We start from the raw sequence: 16,261 nt of genomic DNA, 5'->3' as shown, positions 1-16,261 counted from the left end.
ACAGTATATGCAAGTAATTAAATTTGGTTATTTTATCTTGTTAATATGTCTCATGTAGATTTAATTATTAGACCAGCCAAAAGAACCTAGAAGGGTAGAATTTCTTCCTTCCCCACTATTGTATACTCTTGCAGATGGGTACCATTTCAAATCCATATCCGTAATCTGACATGGCTCCACAACCATCTCAAAATTTACCATGTCTCCTCAAACCCATTATGCAATCCCCACTTTGTGGAGAAAACTGGGCCATCAGGAGAGATGTCCTATAGGTTCACAACACCTACTCTTTATATATATTTGTATTGATTTCAGAGAGGGAAAGGGAGAGGGAGAGAGAGAGAGAGGGAGAGAGAGAGAGAGAGAGAGAGAGAGAGAGAGAGAGAGAGAGAGAGAAACATCAATGATGAGAGAGAATCATTGGCCGACTATGTCCTGCACAACCCCCACTGGGGATCGAGCCCGCAACCCGGGCATGTGCCCTTGACCAGAATCAAATCCGGGACCCTTCAGTCTGCAGGCCGAAGCTCTATCCACTGAGCCAAACCAGCTAGGGCCACAACACCTACCTTAAATTTATCTAGAGCCCCATTCTTACCTCCTTTCTTCCAGACCCATGTCTCTGTCCCCTGATATATGACCACGTCCCTACCAGTGCTTCTGATGCCATTCCTCTGGGATCCTGCCTCATTAGCCTTCTCACTCTATTAGTATCTCCCAGTTCTCCTGTTGTGTGAACTTCACTCTGTGCTTACAAATCTATTAAAAACATTGACTTTCTATTTTTTCTTATCATGTTCCAACGTCTCCTCCTTCTTCATCCAAACTTCATGAAGGAGGTATCTACTATCTCTTTTACTCACCTGCAGACTGTTGCTCATGCTCTTCAGTCTGGCATGTTTCCTCTCTCGGCGGAGTAATCAATGTGAATATTTTGTTTTTATGTTTAATATTCCAAAGTTGAGGTTTCTGTGTGTATTAAGAAGTGTTTAAAAGCTATTTAGTTTAAAGTTAGTGTTCAATTTATTAAGGTCACAAAATTAAAAACAAGTTTTCCTTAAATATTTAATTCCAACTCACAAAATTTTCTATTCTATTTTAAATTGGGTATGATGAGAAATATCATAACTTTTTCATTGATGATTGGATTAATATTTCTCTATTGAACAGGATTATTTCCCTCAGTTCTCTTTTGTAATTATATTCAATTAAATATTTTAAGCATTTTTCAATGCTTAAATGAAAAAATGAAAAATATTTTAATCATTTCAAATTTCTGACAGGACAGATTTACAACACTTATAAGCAAAACATTTCCAAGAACTCAAATATTTTTTGAAAGAGAATTATTTATACTTACAAAATTATCTATGTTTTCCAAAATATAGCAAATAATTTTTCCCATAGTTTACTACTGTCAGGCCAGCAAGGGAATGCAAGGACTTCCATAATAGCAGCTGCTATTATACCCAGATACTTCCTAACTCTATCTATCCTTCCCATGAGGAAAATTATTACTTTTGCACCATGAATAGCTGCAAGAACCATTGAACTCTCTCTTAATTTATAACTAGCTAATCATAAAGACTCCTTTTATGGCATTCTTTAAGCTTGTCCAAAGCAGAATACAAATCATTGAAAATCCTCCCTAAGCTTATTTCTTAAGAAATCTGATTACCTGATAATTGTTGTCAAAAATAGTGTGGTCACCACTAATGAGTCAAGGCACTCAACCAAGTTAAAGGAACAGCTCCAGGGTGTGCCAACCCAAAGGGCAATGAAGTATCATGATAGAAAACCAAATATTTATGTAAATCACTCTGTAAATGTTTTATAAAAACTGTGGAGTCTTGCCATGTGAACTATAAATTACCAAACCTGAAGTTGTTTATTGCTTGTAACTGGGCATCTCGAACCTACAAAAACCTTCTTCCCCTTGAAGCCAATGACCCTGAGACAGGCTCAGGAGTACATTTGGCAGCCGTTCATCTGATCCTGACTCCCCTCCTCAAGTCCTACTTGTCCAACTCCCTTGTCTCTGCACTGTAAATTTACTACCCAGTGATGGCATGGAGGCTTTTAAACCTGAATGTACACCAATTCACACATCTCTGAGGATTTTATGCCTACCTGGGAATTTAAAGGGGCAGCAATTTTTAAATTTTATTATTATGACTATTAATTTTCTTATTGCCCTCTTAAGATATTTTTTGACAATGTTCTGCTCTATCCAGAGTGGCTGCTTGTTCATAGAACTTTTAACTTTTCCCCTCAGCTTCCAATGCCAGACTCTCATCCACTGACAAAGTGGCCAAATGTACCTTTGTATCTGTGATCCAGGAGGATCATATGTGTGTGTGTGTGTGTGTGTGTTGGCGGTGACCAGCCAATGTGAAATGATGAAGACAGGAGCCTGGAGTCTGAATCTAGGTGGACTGGATGCTGCCCCGTGGGAGGGGTTAAAGACGGTGCTGGCCCTGTCAAGTCAGGCTGAGTGAGGCGCGGTCTCAGCCTAGTAAGAGCCTCCCCCCAAACTGGAGATGAGTAAGCCGCAGTCCGCTCCCTCTGCTGCTGATCCTCTCTCCCGCGAGAGCTGCACGCAGGCCAGCCTGCTTTCACAGATGAGCCAGCAATACTTGGCAGAGCGGGGTGCTGCTCTTCCCTGTGGGGTTCTTGGGAAAGTTAACGCGGCTGATTCAAGTGCACAGCAGAGTCTGGCACCAATCAAGCGCTCAACAAACGGTCTCCACTAGTATCGTTGTTATAAACCCGTTAGTTACCTCGGGGATGGGGAAACACCCAAACCCACGGAGAACCGGAAAAGTCTGCACCCGGGGCGGGACGCGGGAACCACGATTTGAGGAGGGGGGCGGCGGGGGAGAGCCCACGCCAGCAGCCAATCCAGCTGTCCCGGGGAGGAAGAGGAGGAGTCAGAGCCACTCCGGACCCGCATTGCTCGGTCCCGCGCCGCGCGCTCGATCCGGCTGCGCGTCTCTCCCCCACGGCGTGCCCATCCCGAAGCCTCCTCCCGGCGCAGACATGGCCTCAGGTGCCACCCCCACAGCCGTGAAGGTGAGATTAGCCGTCCTGGCGGCTACAGTCCGCCCCTGCCCGCTGCGCTCTCGCTCCCGCCCGGGGGGACCGCGCATCGGGGGCGTGCGCCCTGCGTGGGTGCCCTGCCAGTGCGCCCCCGCCGAGGCGGGAAAGGTCTAGGGCACTGCACCAGGACGGGTTCGCCCAGGGGCGGGGAGCGGGCGGGAGGGAAAGCTTGCAAGCTCGCCCCCTCCACCTTTGGTCTCGGCTGCACCCTCACCGTGCAGGGTGTGGGCAAGCCCTTTGGAGAGGGGCTGTGGGCAGAGCTCCGCCGCGCGCCAGCCTTTCCCGAGTGGTCCTGCTTTTCCCGGAGATGCGCTCGGCTGGGGCTAGCAGTGTGCCTGCAGCTCTGAGCCCGTCTCCTCGTGCTTCCGCTCTGATTCCGCTTTCTGCCCGCGGCCCACGTGGGAGAACTGCGTGTTTGCTCTTTTACAAGCTTCCGGCTTTTTTTTTTTTTTTCTTCCAAACGTAGGCCTTGCCCTGAAGTGTCCCCTGCAGCTCGTTGCTTCAGGCATTCTGACTTCTGCAGCGCCGACCTGGAGTACAGGCAGCTCCCTCTTTGGAGGCCTCTGGCTTTGAACTGCTTTGTTTGTGATCATGAAAGTCAGAGATCGGTTGCCTTGTGCTCTAGCACTTGTACAGGTCTCCTCTGTACAGGAGACCTTTGTGCGGTGGGATCCTTAGCCAGAGGAGAGTACGAGTTCTGAGCCCCCTCTTCCCCCCCCCCCCCCCCCCCCCCAGCTTCCCAGGGGCTTAAACTCCTCTGGCCTGGCTGGTGTCCTGGGAGAGTGTAGAGTTACAGTGCATAAAGAAAAATTGATAAAACTTAAGATCTCTTCTCTGTTTATGATTGGCTAGGAAGTCAGATAACTTGAGAAATTCTTGGCCTATGGGGTAGGGAGGAGGCCCGCCTCCTTTACCCAGGTATCTCTGGGTTCCTCGCTTTGTGTTCACTTCTCTCGGGGAGAAGGCAAATCTCTGCTGTCTCCGTGTAATCAGTCACAGCGATGATTCGTTTATTAGGCCCGTGCAGCTTTTCACGAGGCAGTTATGACAGGGAGTGGGGTGGGGAGTGTGGCAGTCACACTTAGATTTGTAACTCCTTTGGTCATTTTGAAAAGAATATTGCATTCAAAAATATCTGCGGAACACGCCTCCCTTACCAGTAAGGGGGGGGGGGGGAGGCAGAAAGAGTTTTAAGGAAGCTCATGTGCTAAGCGAGTTCCTTAGGTGCCCCTCTGTAAAGTGGGGGTTTACCGCAGGGTTTGCTGGGGTGTGGAAACTTGTTCAATGGTAGTGTATTTAAGTGGGGGAGCAGAGATTCATTTTGAATATCTTTTCCCCAACAATTCACTAATGATAGGTGTCGTGGCCACCGCTTTCAGTGGGCAGGCAGGAAATCTTTCCCTTCAGGAATACACTGAGAAATATTAACCCTTTGCACTCGCTTGCTTTTTTTCTCGATTCCTTTATTCTACTCGGGATTTAATTTTTTAAATACCCCAGATTTTACACAAAGCGTGGCAGCAGAATAAAAAACTGGAGTTTCTTTTCATACAAACTTACTTATTTGGATTTTTTTATATTTCAAATTATTGATACATTCAAAGAGTAATTTTAATCTCGATAATTTTTCATGGTGTGATATTTTTTGAAACATTCACCCACATGAAGACCCGGTTTACATTCACATGTTTCGCAAATATAAATCGTCTCTCTTCTTCCTCCTTTGATTTTTCTGTTAGAACAAACAGCACAATCTTTGTGTTTTTTGTTAGGGTGAGGTGTGATTATATGGAGCTTTCCATCTAAACGTTGCTCTAAGTTAGTGGATAATAATCTACCCCTGGAAGTTAGTGTACTGGTCTAACCTTTTTCACGTGACTGATGTGTCTTAGAAACAAATAGCCTTTGAAGATGCCATTGGTGAAGCTTAGGTGGTGGCATCAGTTGAGACGGCATTTACATTTTACTTGTCCTTTCATGCTAATGAAAACAAGAAAAGATACTGGAAAAATAGACAAAAATCCCCCTCCCCACCCCCCCGCGGTGAAACTACGTGTCGAGTGTGGCTCGACATACGAGCTGCTACCGATGCTAACCGTGTCGAGTCACACTCGACATCCGAGTGCAAAAGGTTAAAAACAGAGAGGGATGGTATTTAAAACAATCTCATGTTAACCTGGTTCAGCATTCTCCTGGCCACACAGCCTCCCTGTAAAATTGGTGCAGTGCATTTGAGTGCAGAGTGGGTACTTGTGGTGAGAGCCTGATGTAATATTGAATGATGTATATTTTTGGCCTTGGCGAGCTGCTGAATATAAACTTAAGAAGTACGCATCGTGCTAGGCCTGCCTGCTGCTTTCTGTCTTTGAGGTTAGAAGGGTCACCCTTTGCTGTTGAGAATCCATGATGCCAACACCAAATTCCCCAGGCTGCTGAGGCAACATCCTGTGCAGACAACATGAGAAGCTAGTGTCCAGAGCAAAGTAGGCTGATAAAAAACCATATCCTGCCCCCAGATCATGGAATGTAGAGCTGGAAGGTTCCTGAAGATCCAAGAGCCACACCAACCCCTTTTTGTGCATAGGAAGCTGAGGCCCAGAAAGGTCAGCTAAGGTGCCCAGCATTATACAGTCGGACCTAGATCAGTGGTCTGCAAACCGCGGCTCGCGAGCCACATGCGGCTCTATGGCCCCTTGAGTGTGGCTCTTCCACAAAATACCACGTGCGGGCGCACACGTACAGTGGGATTGAAACTTCGTGGCCCCTGCGCAGAAGTCGGTTTTCGGCCTGGGCAAGTCTATTTTGAAGAAGTGGTTCTAACGCCGAGCCACACTCAAGGGGCCAAAGAGCCGCATGTGGTTTGCGAGCCGTGGTTTGCCGGCCACTGACCTGGATAGTAACAGAATTGGGCCCAGAGCCTGACATTCCACCAACTAGATGTTGTGAGACGTTACTGAGTCCCACCTGTGGTCTCTGTGCCCTGTTTTATTGTGTGACTAAAGAGATCCTGCAGCTTTAAGGGAGAGGGGTTGTAGAGTGCAGGAAGTCGGCTGCCTCCCTGTGCCCACTGGACGCTCGCCCCTGGGACTAATAACAGCCGTGTCTGAAAGGACCTCCAGCATCAGCCGTGGGCAGGTGGTGTGCTAGACCATGCAGGGGGCTGGTCTTTGGCCCCCAGCCAGGGCGTTCTGGAGGCCTCCCTCAATGGGTGTGTGTGGGTCCCCCAGGCAGCTGCCCAGCTTTTGCTCTGGGGGATTAAAAATAAGTCCTGTTTGTCATGGTTGCTATGACAGGGAGGGGATATGGTCCCACTCTAGGTGGGTTAGTGAGCTGTTAACAAAATGGCCTTAAGGGGAATGGAATTGAGACTGGAGAATGGGCTTCTTACGCTCACCTCTTGGCTGTCTGTGGCTGGCCAAGGCCTTCAGATCCAAGGTCTTGAAATGACTCGGACACTGGGGGACCACCCACATGCCCCAGTTGGAGGTGACCCATGAGCCTGTGTTTTGTGCCCAGGGACTCGGGGGCATTGTGGTCAGGACAGTCCCGTCTTTGTCGGACCGCCCTGAGCACCGCAGGGCGTAGAGCACTTCTTGGCTCCTCCCCACGGAATGCCAGGAGCGCTCCTCCAAGGCGTGCGGCGGCCAGAAGTGTCCCCGGTGCCAGGCACCCCCAGGAGCCCGGTGCACACTCGGTTTGGGGACCTGGGCTAAGTCCCGGAGACAGTCTGCCTGAGGACAGTCTGTGTCCTGTTCACACCGAAAGCCGGAGAAGGGGCTTTGTTGTTGTTGTTGTTGTTGTTGTTGCTTTGAGGAAGGTCATTTGGATTCTGTTTGTTTTTGCCACAGGGGGGAAGGTGTACGGGACAGTGACAGATATTAATGCTGTATTTTCATTTGGTTCTCATAATTCTACGGATTTCTTACCTTCCCTTATTCTGGCAACCCTCAGAGATATTGCGGGGTTTGGTTCCAGACCCCCACAATAAACCAAGTTGTAATCTGTTTGCTGGTGGAGGGTCTTACCTTCCATTTGTTAAAAAACAAAAAACAAACAAAACAAAAAAACCGCAATAAACCTACAATATCTGTGAAGTGCAGTAAAATGAAGCACAGTAGAAAAGAGGTGTGGCCCCAGCTGGTTTGGTTTGGTGGATGTCGCCTCGGCCTGTAGACTGAAGGGTTCCATTCTGGCCAAGGGCAAATGCCTGGGTTGTGGACTCAATCCCCAGTAGGGGGCGTGCAGGAGGCAGCCAATCAGCCAATCAATCTCATATTGATGCTTTTATCTCTCTCTTTCTCTCTACCTCTCCCTTCTTCTCTGAAACAAATAAAAATATTTTTTTAAAAAGGTGTGTCTGTGCCCTGACCGGTTTGGCTCAGTGGATAGAGCGTCAGCCTGCGGACTGAAGGGTCCCAGGTTTGATTCCGGTCAAGGGCATGTGCCTTGGTTGCGGGCACATCCCCAGTAGGAGGTGTGCAGGAGGCAGCTCATTGATGTTTCTCTCTCATCGATGTTTCTAACTCTCTATCCCTCTCTCTTCCTTTCTGTAAAAAAATCAATAAAATATATATATTTTTAAAAAGGTGTGCCTGTAGGTACAGGTGAGGAACCGTGTGCAGTGGACCCTAGATAGGTAACTGTGATTGTAATCATGGTATTATAGTTTGTGCTACCGACGCTTCCAAAGCCGTGGTTCTCAAGGGACTCAGTGCATCTGCACCCACTTGGGGATATGGTAGAAATGCAGGTTCTTGGGCCCCACCCCAGTCCTGCTGAATCTGGAGCTCTAGGGGGCGGGGCCCAGGATCTGGGTTTAGAAGAGCCTTAAGTCTATTCAAAATGCCCACTAAGGTGTGACAACCACTGCCCCAGGGAGCTTTGAAAAGGCTGAGCATCTGCTTCTTAACAAGCTCTTCCGGTGATTCTTAGTGTATTGGTTTCCTGTGGCTGCTTTAAGGATGACCACAAACTGGATGGCTTAAAACAATGCAAATGTGCTCTCTTACAGTTCACATCCAGGTGTCAGTAGGGCAAGGCGAGTCCTCTGGGAGCACCGAAGGAGGAATCTGTTTCACTGCCTTTTCCAGCATCCAGAGGTCACTGGCGTTCCTTGCCCCTTGACCTGCCTCACTTCCCTTTTCTCCCTCTGCCTCCGTCATCACATCGCCCTCTTCCTCGTGTGATCATCTTATAAGGACCCTTGTGATTGCATTTAGGGCCCGCCCAGATAATCCAGGATAATCTTTAATCACATCAAATAATGATGGCAGCTTCTGGGAATTGGGACGGGGCAGGTAGGATCTTTCTCAGGGGCCATTCTTCAGCCTGTGACACTCAGCGAGCCCTGATTTTAGAATTTCACGATCTGGGTCCCAGAGCAGGTGCTCGGTTCTGGCTGCGTGTTAGATCCACCTGCGGAGCTTTAAGAAAACAGACGGTGCCTTGGCCAATTCATCAGCATCCCTGGAGTCTGTGGTCTGGGCTTTGGTATTGAAGGCTCCCCGGTGAGTCTAGTATCTAGCAGCTGACCCAGGGGGCACGCTGGGAGGGATCCTGCCGTCCTCAAGGGAAGGTGAGCTTCAGAGAGTACAGTAAGCTTCCCAGAAAATCCTCAAAACATAATGGACCGTTTCAGGAGGGATGTCTGCCCATTAGAATTATATCTTGACTTGGCACGGGGACGTTGGTTAAGTAAAAACCAAGGATGTTCTGAACGTAGTGGTGCTTATTTGTTTGCTAGGGCTGCCATAGCAAAGTGCCACAGACCGGATGGCTTAAGCAGTGCTGGAGGCTGGACATTCAAGATCAAGGTGTCAGCAGGTTGATTCATCTGAGGCCTCTCTCCTTGGCTGGCAGATGCCATTGTCTTGCTGTGACTGTATGGTCTTCCTTCTGCGTGTCTGTGTCCTAGTCTCTTACAAGGTCACCAGTCATAATGGATACCCCCCTGCCCACCAGAGACCTCATTCAACGTTACCTCTTCAACGAGCTTATTTCTAAAAATAGTCACATTCTGAGGTATCAGGGGTTAGGACTTCACGGTATAGATTTGGGGGACACAGTTGAGCCCATAACCGTCACCCACAGGGGTGGCTTACAGATGGGTTACCTTGTCAGGGATGGAGCCACCAGCTATCTCTGTGGACATGATCTCGGGTTTTGAACAGGCCTCCCAGACAGACATTTAGCCACTTTCTCCTCACACAACTGGACTTCCGGGCTTTTGCAAGGCCCTGGGAGGCCTCCAAGCCAGTTTGGCTCAATAAGAAGGGCTCTGTCTGCTGCACTTGCCAGACTTGTCAGTGGCGACCAGAGCTGAAGGACTGAAGCCCTCAGGTCAGGGAGTACTGCCCGGCTCTCTTGCTTCGAGAGCTTGAACACTCAGAGGCAGCCCACCGCTTGGCAGGAGCTGGTCTCAGCTGCTCGGGGTTGTGGTGTTTTGAGAATGCCATCCTGGAGGACTGGGTTCCTTGGGTAGTATGTCCTGGCCTCAGTGTGATGTGGTTCAATGTGAAACCAAGGTGGGTATGTGAAATCTCCTGGGTCCAGGCACCAGGGGACAGAGAGGGGAGGGGTTCGTACAAGCCCTTTCAACATTGCTGGAAGTAGCCATTCTGCCCAAGTAAGCCAGCATTTCAACAAAATGCTTTCCTAGTCTCAGAAAGTCAAATCCTCTCTTACGAAGATTGGCCTGGTGGTGTGTCAGTGGGAGAGTGTGGGATGGCACTAAGCTATTGAAATCTGGCAATGATCTTGATTGATCAGGGGTCCCTCTTCAGAGTTTTATCTTGTGTAATGAAGTCCTGGCTGGGCAGAATTGGGTCCCAAATTCCATCTCAGTGCTGGGACACATTTCCTAGGCAGCCTGGGATTGCCTGGATGGGGGCTGATGCTTCTGGCCCAGGAGGCCTAGTAAGATCTTGTCCTTGCTTCCTGAGTGTGGATGAGGTCATGGATGGGGAGCTGTCCCACCCCCAGCCCTCCCAGGGAGTTCACTTAGATGCCCAGCGTCACTGTTTCTAAGCTGGCTCTGTGACCTTCGGCCAGAACTTGACCTCTCTGTGCATCAGTTTTCTCATAAGATGGAGAGAAAACTTTTCTACTAGGGTATGGTGTTATAAAGATTCCCAGGGGGTATTGGGAGGTAGCACAACTTATTGGTCAAGCATGAAAGGCCTGGGTTACTATTCCAGTTTGGCTCCTTGTGATTAGCTCTTGGATAAGTCTCTTCCTTTTTATGCTTTCTCTTTTCTTTTTTTTTTTTTTTTTTTGCAAAACTTTTATTTTTTTTTATTTTATTATTATTTTTTTTGCATTTTAATTTCTTTATTGGTTAAGGTATTACATATTTGTCCTCATCCCCCATTACCTTCCCCAACACAAACACTCCTGTCCTCACCCCCCTCTTGTCTGTGTCCACCGGTTAGGCTTATATGCATGCATACAAGTCCTTTGGTTGATCTCTCCCCCTTACTCCCACCCTCCCCTACCTTCCCTCTGAGGTTTGACAGTCTAATCGATGCTTCCCTGTCTCTGGATCTGTTTTTGATCATTAGTTTATGTTGTTCATTATTTCCCATAGATGAGTGCAATCATGTGATATTTATCTTCCTCTGACTGGCTTATTTCACTTAGCATAATGCTCTCCAGTTCCATCCATGTTGTTGCAAATGGTAGGAATTCCTTCTTTTTTAGTGCAGTGTAGTATTCCATTGTGTAGATGTACCACAGTTTTTTAATCCACTCATCTGCTGATGGGCACTTAGGCTGTTTCCAAATCTTAGCAATGGTAGATTGTGCTGCTATGAACATAGGGGTGCATATATCCTTTCTGATTGATGTTTCTAGCTTCTTGGGATATATTCCTAGAAGTGGTATTACTGGGTTAAATGGGAGTTCCATTTTTAGTTTTTTGAGGAAACTCCATACTGTTTGTTCTCCACAGTGGCTGCACCAGTCTGCATTCCCACCAGCAGTGCACGAGGGTTCCTTTTTCTCCGCATCCTCACCAGCACTTGTCGTTTGTTGATTTGTTGATGATAGCCATTCTGGCAGGTGTGAGATGGTACCGCATTGTCGTTTTGATTTGCATCTCTCGGATAATTAGTGACTTTGAGCATGTTTTCATGTGTCTCTTGGCCTTCCTTCTGTCTTCTTTCGAAAAGTTTCTATTTAGGTCTGTTGCCCATTTCTTGATTGGATTGTTTATCTTCCTTTTGTTGAGTTGTATGAGTTCCCTGTAAATGTTGGAGATTAAACCCTTATCAGTGATAACATTGGCAAATATGTTCTCCCATGTAGTGGGCTTTCTTGTTGTTTTGTTGATGGTTTCTTTTGCTTTAAAAAAGCTTTTTATTTTTATGTAGTCCCATTTGTTTATTTTCTCTTTATTTTCCATTGCCCTAGGGGCAGTATCAGTGAAGAAGTTCCTTCGGTGTATGTCTGAGATTTTGCTGCCTGTTCATTCCTCTAGGATTTTTATGGTTTCCCGTCTTATGTTTAAGTCCTTTATCCATTTTGAGTTTATTTTTGTGTATGGTGTAAGTTGGTGGTCTAGTTTCATTTTTTTTGCATGTATCTCTCTAATTTTCCCAACACCATTTATTGAAGAGACTGTCTTGATTCCATTGTATGTTCATGCCTCCTTTGTCAAATATTAATTGAGCATAGTGGTTTGGGTTGATATCTGGGTTCTCTATTCTATTCCATTGATTTATATGTCTGTTCTTGTGCCAGTACCAGGCTGTTTTGAGAACAGTGGCTTTGTAATACAGCTTGATATCTGGTATTGAGATCCCACCTACTTTGTTCTTCTTTCTCAGGATTGCTGCAGCTATTTGGGGTCTTTTTTTATTCCAGATGAATTTTTGGAGAGTTCGTTCTAGGTCTGTGAAATATGCCGTTGGTATTTTAATGGGGAGTGCATTGAATCTGTAGATTGCTTTGAGTAGTATGGACATTTTGATGATGTTGATTCTACCAATCCATGAATATGGTATGTTCTTCCATCTGTTTATATCTTCCTCTATCTCTTTTTTCAGTGTCCTGTAGTTTTTTGCATATATGTCTTTTACCTCTTTAGTTAAGTTTATTCTTAGGTATCTTAATTTTTTTGGTATGATGGTAAATGGGATTGCTTTTTTAGTCTCTCTTTCTGTAAGTTCACTATTGGTGTATAGAAATGCCATAGATTTCTTGGCATTAATTTTGTATCCTGCTACATTGCCGAATACATTTATTAAGTCTAATAATTTTTTGATGGAGTCTTTAGGGTTTTCTATGTATAGTATCATGTCATCTGCAAATAAGGACACTTTTACTTCTTCTTTTCCAATTTGGATGCCTTTTATTTCTTCTTCTTGTCTGATAGCAATGGCTAGTACTTCTTTACTATGTTGAACAGGAGTGGTGAGAGAGAGCATCCCTTTCTTGTTCCTGTTCTTAGGGGAAATGGCTTTAGTTTTTGTCCGTTGAGTGTGATGCTGGCTGTGGGTTTGTCATATATGGCTTTTATGATGTTGAGGTATGATCCTTCTATTCCCACCTTGCTGAGAGTTTTTATCAAGAAAGGGTGTTGGATTTTGTCATATGCTTTTTCTGCATCAATTGATATGACTATGTGATTTTTCTCCCTCAATTTGTTTATGTGATGTATCACGTTTATTGATTTGTGGATGTTGTACCATCCTTGCATCCCTGGGATAAATCCTGCTTGGTCATGTTGTATGATCTTTCTGATGTACTGCTGGAACCAATTTGCTAGAATTTTGTTGAGGATTTTGGCATCTATGTTCATGAGGGATATTGGCCTGAAATTCTCTTTCATTGTGTTGTCTTTACCTGGTTTGGGTATTAGGGTGATGCTGCCTTCATAGAATGAGCTTGGAAGCGTTCCTTCCTCTTGAACATTTTGGAATAGTCTGAGGAGGACAGGTTTCAGTTCTTCCTTGAATGTTTGGTATAACTCTCCTTTGAAGCCGTCTGGCCCTGGGCTTTGTTTGCTGGAAGGTTTTGATGACTGCTTCATTTTCTCCCATAGTTATTGGCCTGTTGAGATTTTTAGAATCTTCCTGATTGAGTTTTGGAAGGCTGTATTTTTCTAGGAATATGTCCATTTCCTCCAGGTTGTCTAGTTTGTTGGAATAGAGTTGTTCATAATATTTTTTAACAATCCTTTGTATTTCTGTGGGATCTGTTGTTATTTCGCCTCTATCATTTCTAATTTTGTTTATTTGAGTCCTCTCTCTTTGTTTCTTGGTGAGTCTGTCCAGAGGTTCATCAATCTTGTTTATCCTTTCAAAGAACCAGCTCTTGGTTTCATTGATCTTTTGTATTGTTTTTTTGGTCTCTATGTCATATATTTCGGCTCTTTATTATCTCCTTCCTTCTGTTCACTCTGGGCTTTTCTTGTTGTTCTCTTTCTAATTCTTTGAGTTGTAGTGTTAGATGATTTACTACCATTTTTTCTTGTTTTTTGAGGTAGGCCTGTATAGCTATAAACTTCCCTTTCAGGACTGCTTTCATTGTGTCCCATAGGTTTTGGATTGTTGTGTTTTTATTGTCATTAGTTTCTAGAATGTTTTTAATTTCTTCTTTGATCTCATTGGTAACCCAATCAATATTTAATAACTTGCTATTCAGCTTCCAAGTGTTTGAGTGTTTTGGATTATTTTATTGTAGTTTATTTCTAATACTAGAGGCCTGGTGCACGAAATTCATGCACGGGGGGGAGGGGTGTCCCTCAGCCCAGCCTGCATCCTCTCAAATCTGGGACCCCTTGAGGGATGTCCGACCGCCCATTTAGGCCTGATCCCACCAGGACTGCTGGCTCCCAATCGCTTTCCTGCCTCTGCCTGATTGCCCCTAACCACTTCTGCCTGCCAGCCTGATTACCCCTAACCACTCCTCTGCCAGCCTGGTTGATGCCTAACTGCTCCCCGGCCAGCCCGATTGCCCCTAACTGCCCTCCACTGCCGGCCTGGTCACCCCTAACTACCCTCCTCTGCTGGCCCGGTCACCCCTAACTGCCCTCCCTGCTGGCCTGATTGCCCACAACTGCCCTCCCCTGCAGGCCTGGGGGCCCCCAATTGCCCTACCCTGCATGCCTGGTCTCCCACAACTGCCCTCCCCTGCAGGCCTGGGTCCCCCCGAACTGGCCTCCCCTGCAGGCCTGGTCCCCACCCAACTGCTCTCCCCTGCTGTCCTGGTCCCCCCACCCCAACTGCCCTCCTCTGCTGGCCTGGTCACCACTAACTGCCCTCACCTGCTTGCCTGATTGCCCACAACTGCCCTCCCCTGCTGGCCTGGTCCCCCGAACTGCCCTCTCCTGCAGGCCTGCTCCCCCCATGCCCTCCCCTGCAGGCCTGGGTCCCCCCCAACTGCCCTCTTCTGCTGGCCTGGTCACCTCCAACTGCCCTCCTCTGCTGGCCTGGTCACCCCTTACTGCCCACAACTGCCCTTCCTGCAGGCCATCTTGTGATGCCCATCTTGTGTCCACATGGGGGTAGCCATCTATGACCACTGCAGGTGGCCATCTTATGTCTTAGAGTGATAGTCAATTTGCATATTACTCTTTTATTAGATAGGATTATGCCATTGTGGTCTGAAAAGATGTTTGGTATGATTTCAATCTTCTTTAATTTGGGGAGACTTTGCTTGTGACCCAGTATGTGGTCTATTTTTTAAAATGTCCCATGTGTACTTGAGAAGAATGTATATTCCACAGCTTTGGGGTGAAATGTTCTGAAGATGTCAATTAAGTCTATCTGGTCTAGTGAGTCATTTAGGATTGTTGTTTCTTTGCTGATTTTTTTTTTGTCTAGAGGATTTATCCAGTGATGTCAGTGGTGCATTCAAGTCCCCTACTATGATTGTATTGTTGTCTTTCTCTCTCTTGATATCTTCCAGGAGATTTTTTTATGTATTTGGGTGCTCCTGCATTGGGTGCATATATGTTTATCAGGGTTATATCCTCTTGTTGTATCAATCCCTTTAGTATTATAAAGTGGCCTTCCTTATCTCTTGTTATGGCCTTCACTTTGAGGTCTATTTTGTCAGATATAAGTATTGCTACCCCAGCTTTTTTTTTTTTTCATTTCCATTTGCCTGAAAGATATTTTTCTATCCCTTCACTTTCAGTCTGTGTGAGTCCCTTGTTCTGAGGTGGGTCTCTTGTAGACAGCATATATATGGGTCATGTTTTTTTATCCATCCAGCCACTCGATGTCTTTTGATTGGAGCACTTAGTCTGTTTACATTTAAAGTTATTATTGAAAGGTACTTGTTTGTAGCCATATTTATTTTTTGAGTCTGTGATCCTTCTTGCCTTTTTGTTTCTTCTTTTTACAGCATTCCCTTTAGCATTTCTTTCATTGCTGGCTTGGTAGTGATAAACTCCCTTAGCCTTTTTTTTGTCTTGGAAGCTCCTGATTTCCCCTTCAGTTTTGATTGATAGTCTTGCTGGATAGAGTATTCTTGTATTCAGTCCCTTGCTTTGCATCACTTTGTATATCTCCTTCTATTCCCTTCTAGCTTGATGTGTTTCTGTTGAGAAATCATTTCATAATCTGATGTGGGATCCTTTGTAAGTAACTCTCTGTCTCTCTCTTGCCGCCTTTAAGATTCTCTCTTTGTTGATAACATTTGCAATTGTAATTATGGCGTGTCTTGGTGTGGATCTTTTGGGATTCATCTTGCTTGGGACTCTCTGTACTTGAGTAACTTTTTTCTTCCCCATATCAGGGAAGTTTTCTGTCATTATTTCTTCAACTAAATTTTCTAATCCTTCTTGCTGCTCTTCTTGTCCTTCTGGCAGCCCTATTATACATATGTTATTTCGTTTTGCATTGTCCCAAAGCTCCCTTAGGCTCTCCTCCTGCTTTTTAATTTTTTTCTCTAGTTGCTGTTCAGATTGGACTTCTTTCTGTACCTGATCTTCTAACTCACTGATTTGGTCCTCTGCTTCTTTGAGTCTACTGTTGAAGCCTTCCATGGTGTTTTTTATTGTAGCTATATCATTTTTCATTACTTCCTGATTTTTGCATAGGTTGTTGATTTTCTTGTCCATCGGTGTATGGACTGTATGACCATTACTCTGAATTCTTTTTCTGTCATGTTGCATGCTTCCATTTCACTTATTTCCTTTCTTGGCAATTCCTCC

At 45.7% G+C, this 16,261-nt stretch overlaps 1 protein-coding gene across 2 annotated transcripts in view; it reads left to right on the top strand.

Annotated features, from left to right (window-relative positions):
- Positions 1 to 2,947: 2,947 nt before the first annotated feature.
- Positions 2,948 to 16,261, top strand: part of MTAP (methylthioadenosine phosphorylase) — a 53,266-nt gene continuing 39,952 nt past the window's right edge. For both annotated transcript variants that reach the window (XM_054727408.1, XM_008154085.3), the window contains exon 1: positions 2,948 to 3,072. In XM_054727408.1, coding sequence (XP_054583383.1) covers positions 3,040 to 3,072 — 33 coding nt within the window. In that variant the 5' untranslated portion in view covers positions 2,948 to 3,039. The remainder of the gene's footprint in view (positions 3,073 to 16,261) is intronic.

Source organism: Eptesicus fuscus, chromosome 15 (genome assembly GCF_027574615.1).
Source record: "Eptesicus fuscus isolate TK198812 chromosome 15, DD_ASM_mEF_20220401, whole genome shotgun sequence".
Taxonomy (NCBI): domain Eukaryota; kingdom Metazoa; phylum Chordata; class Mammalia; order Chiroptera; family Vespertilionidae; genus Eptesicus; species Eptesicus fuscus.
Note: the sequence above shows the minus strand (reverse complement) of the source record. Positions and strands in the feature narration are given on the sequence as shown.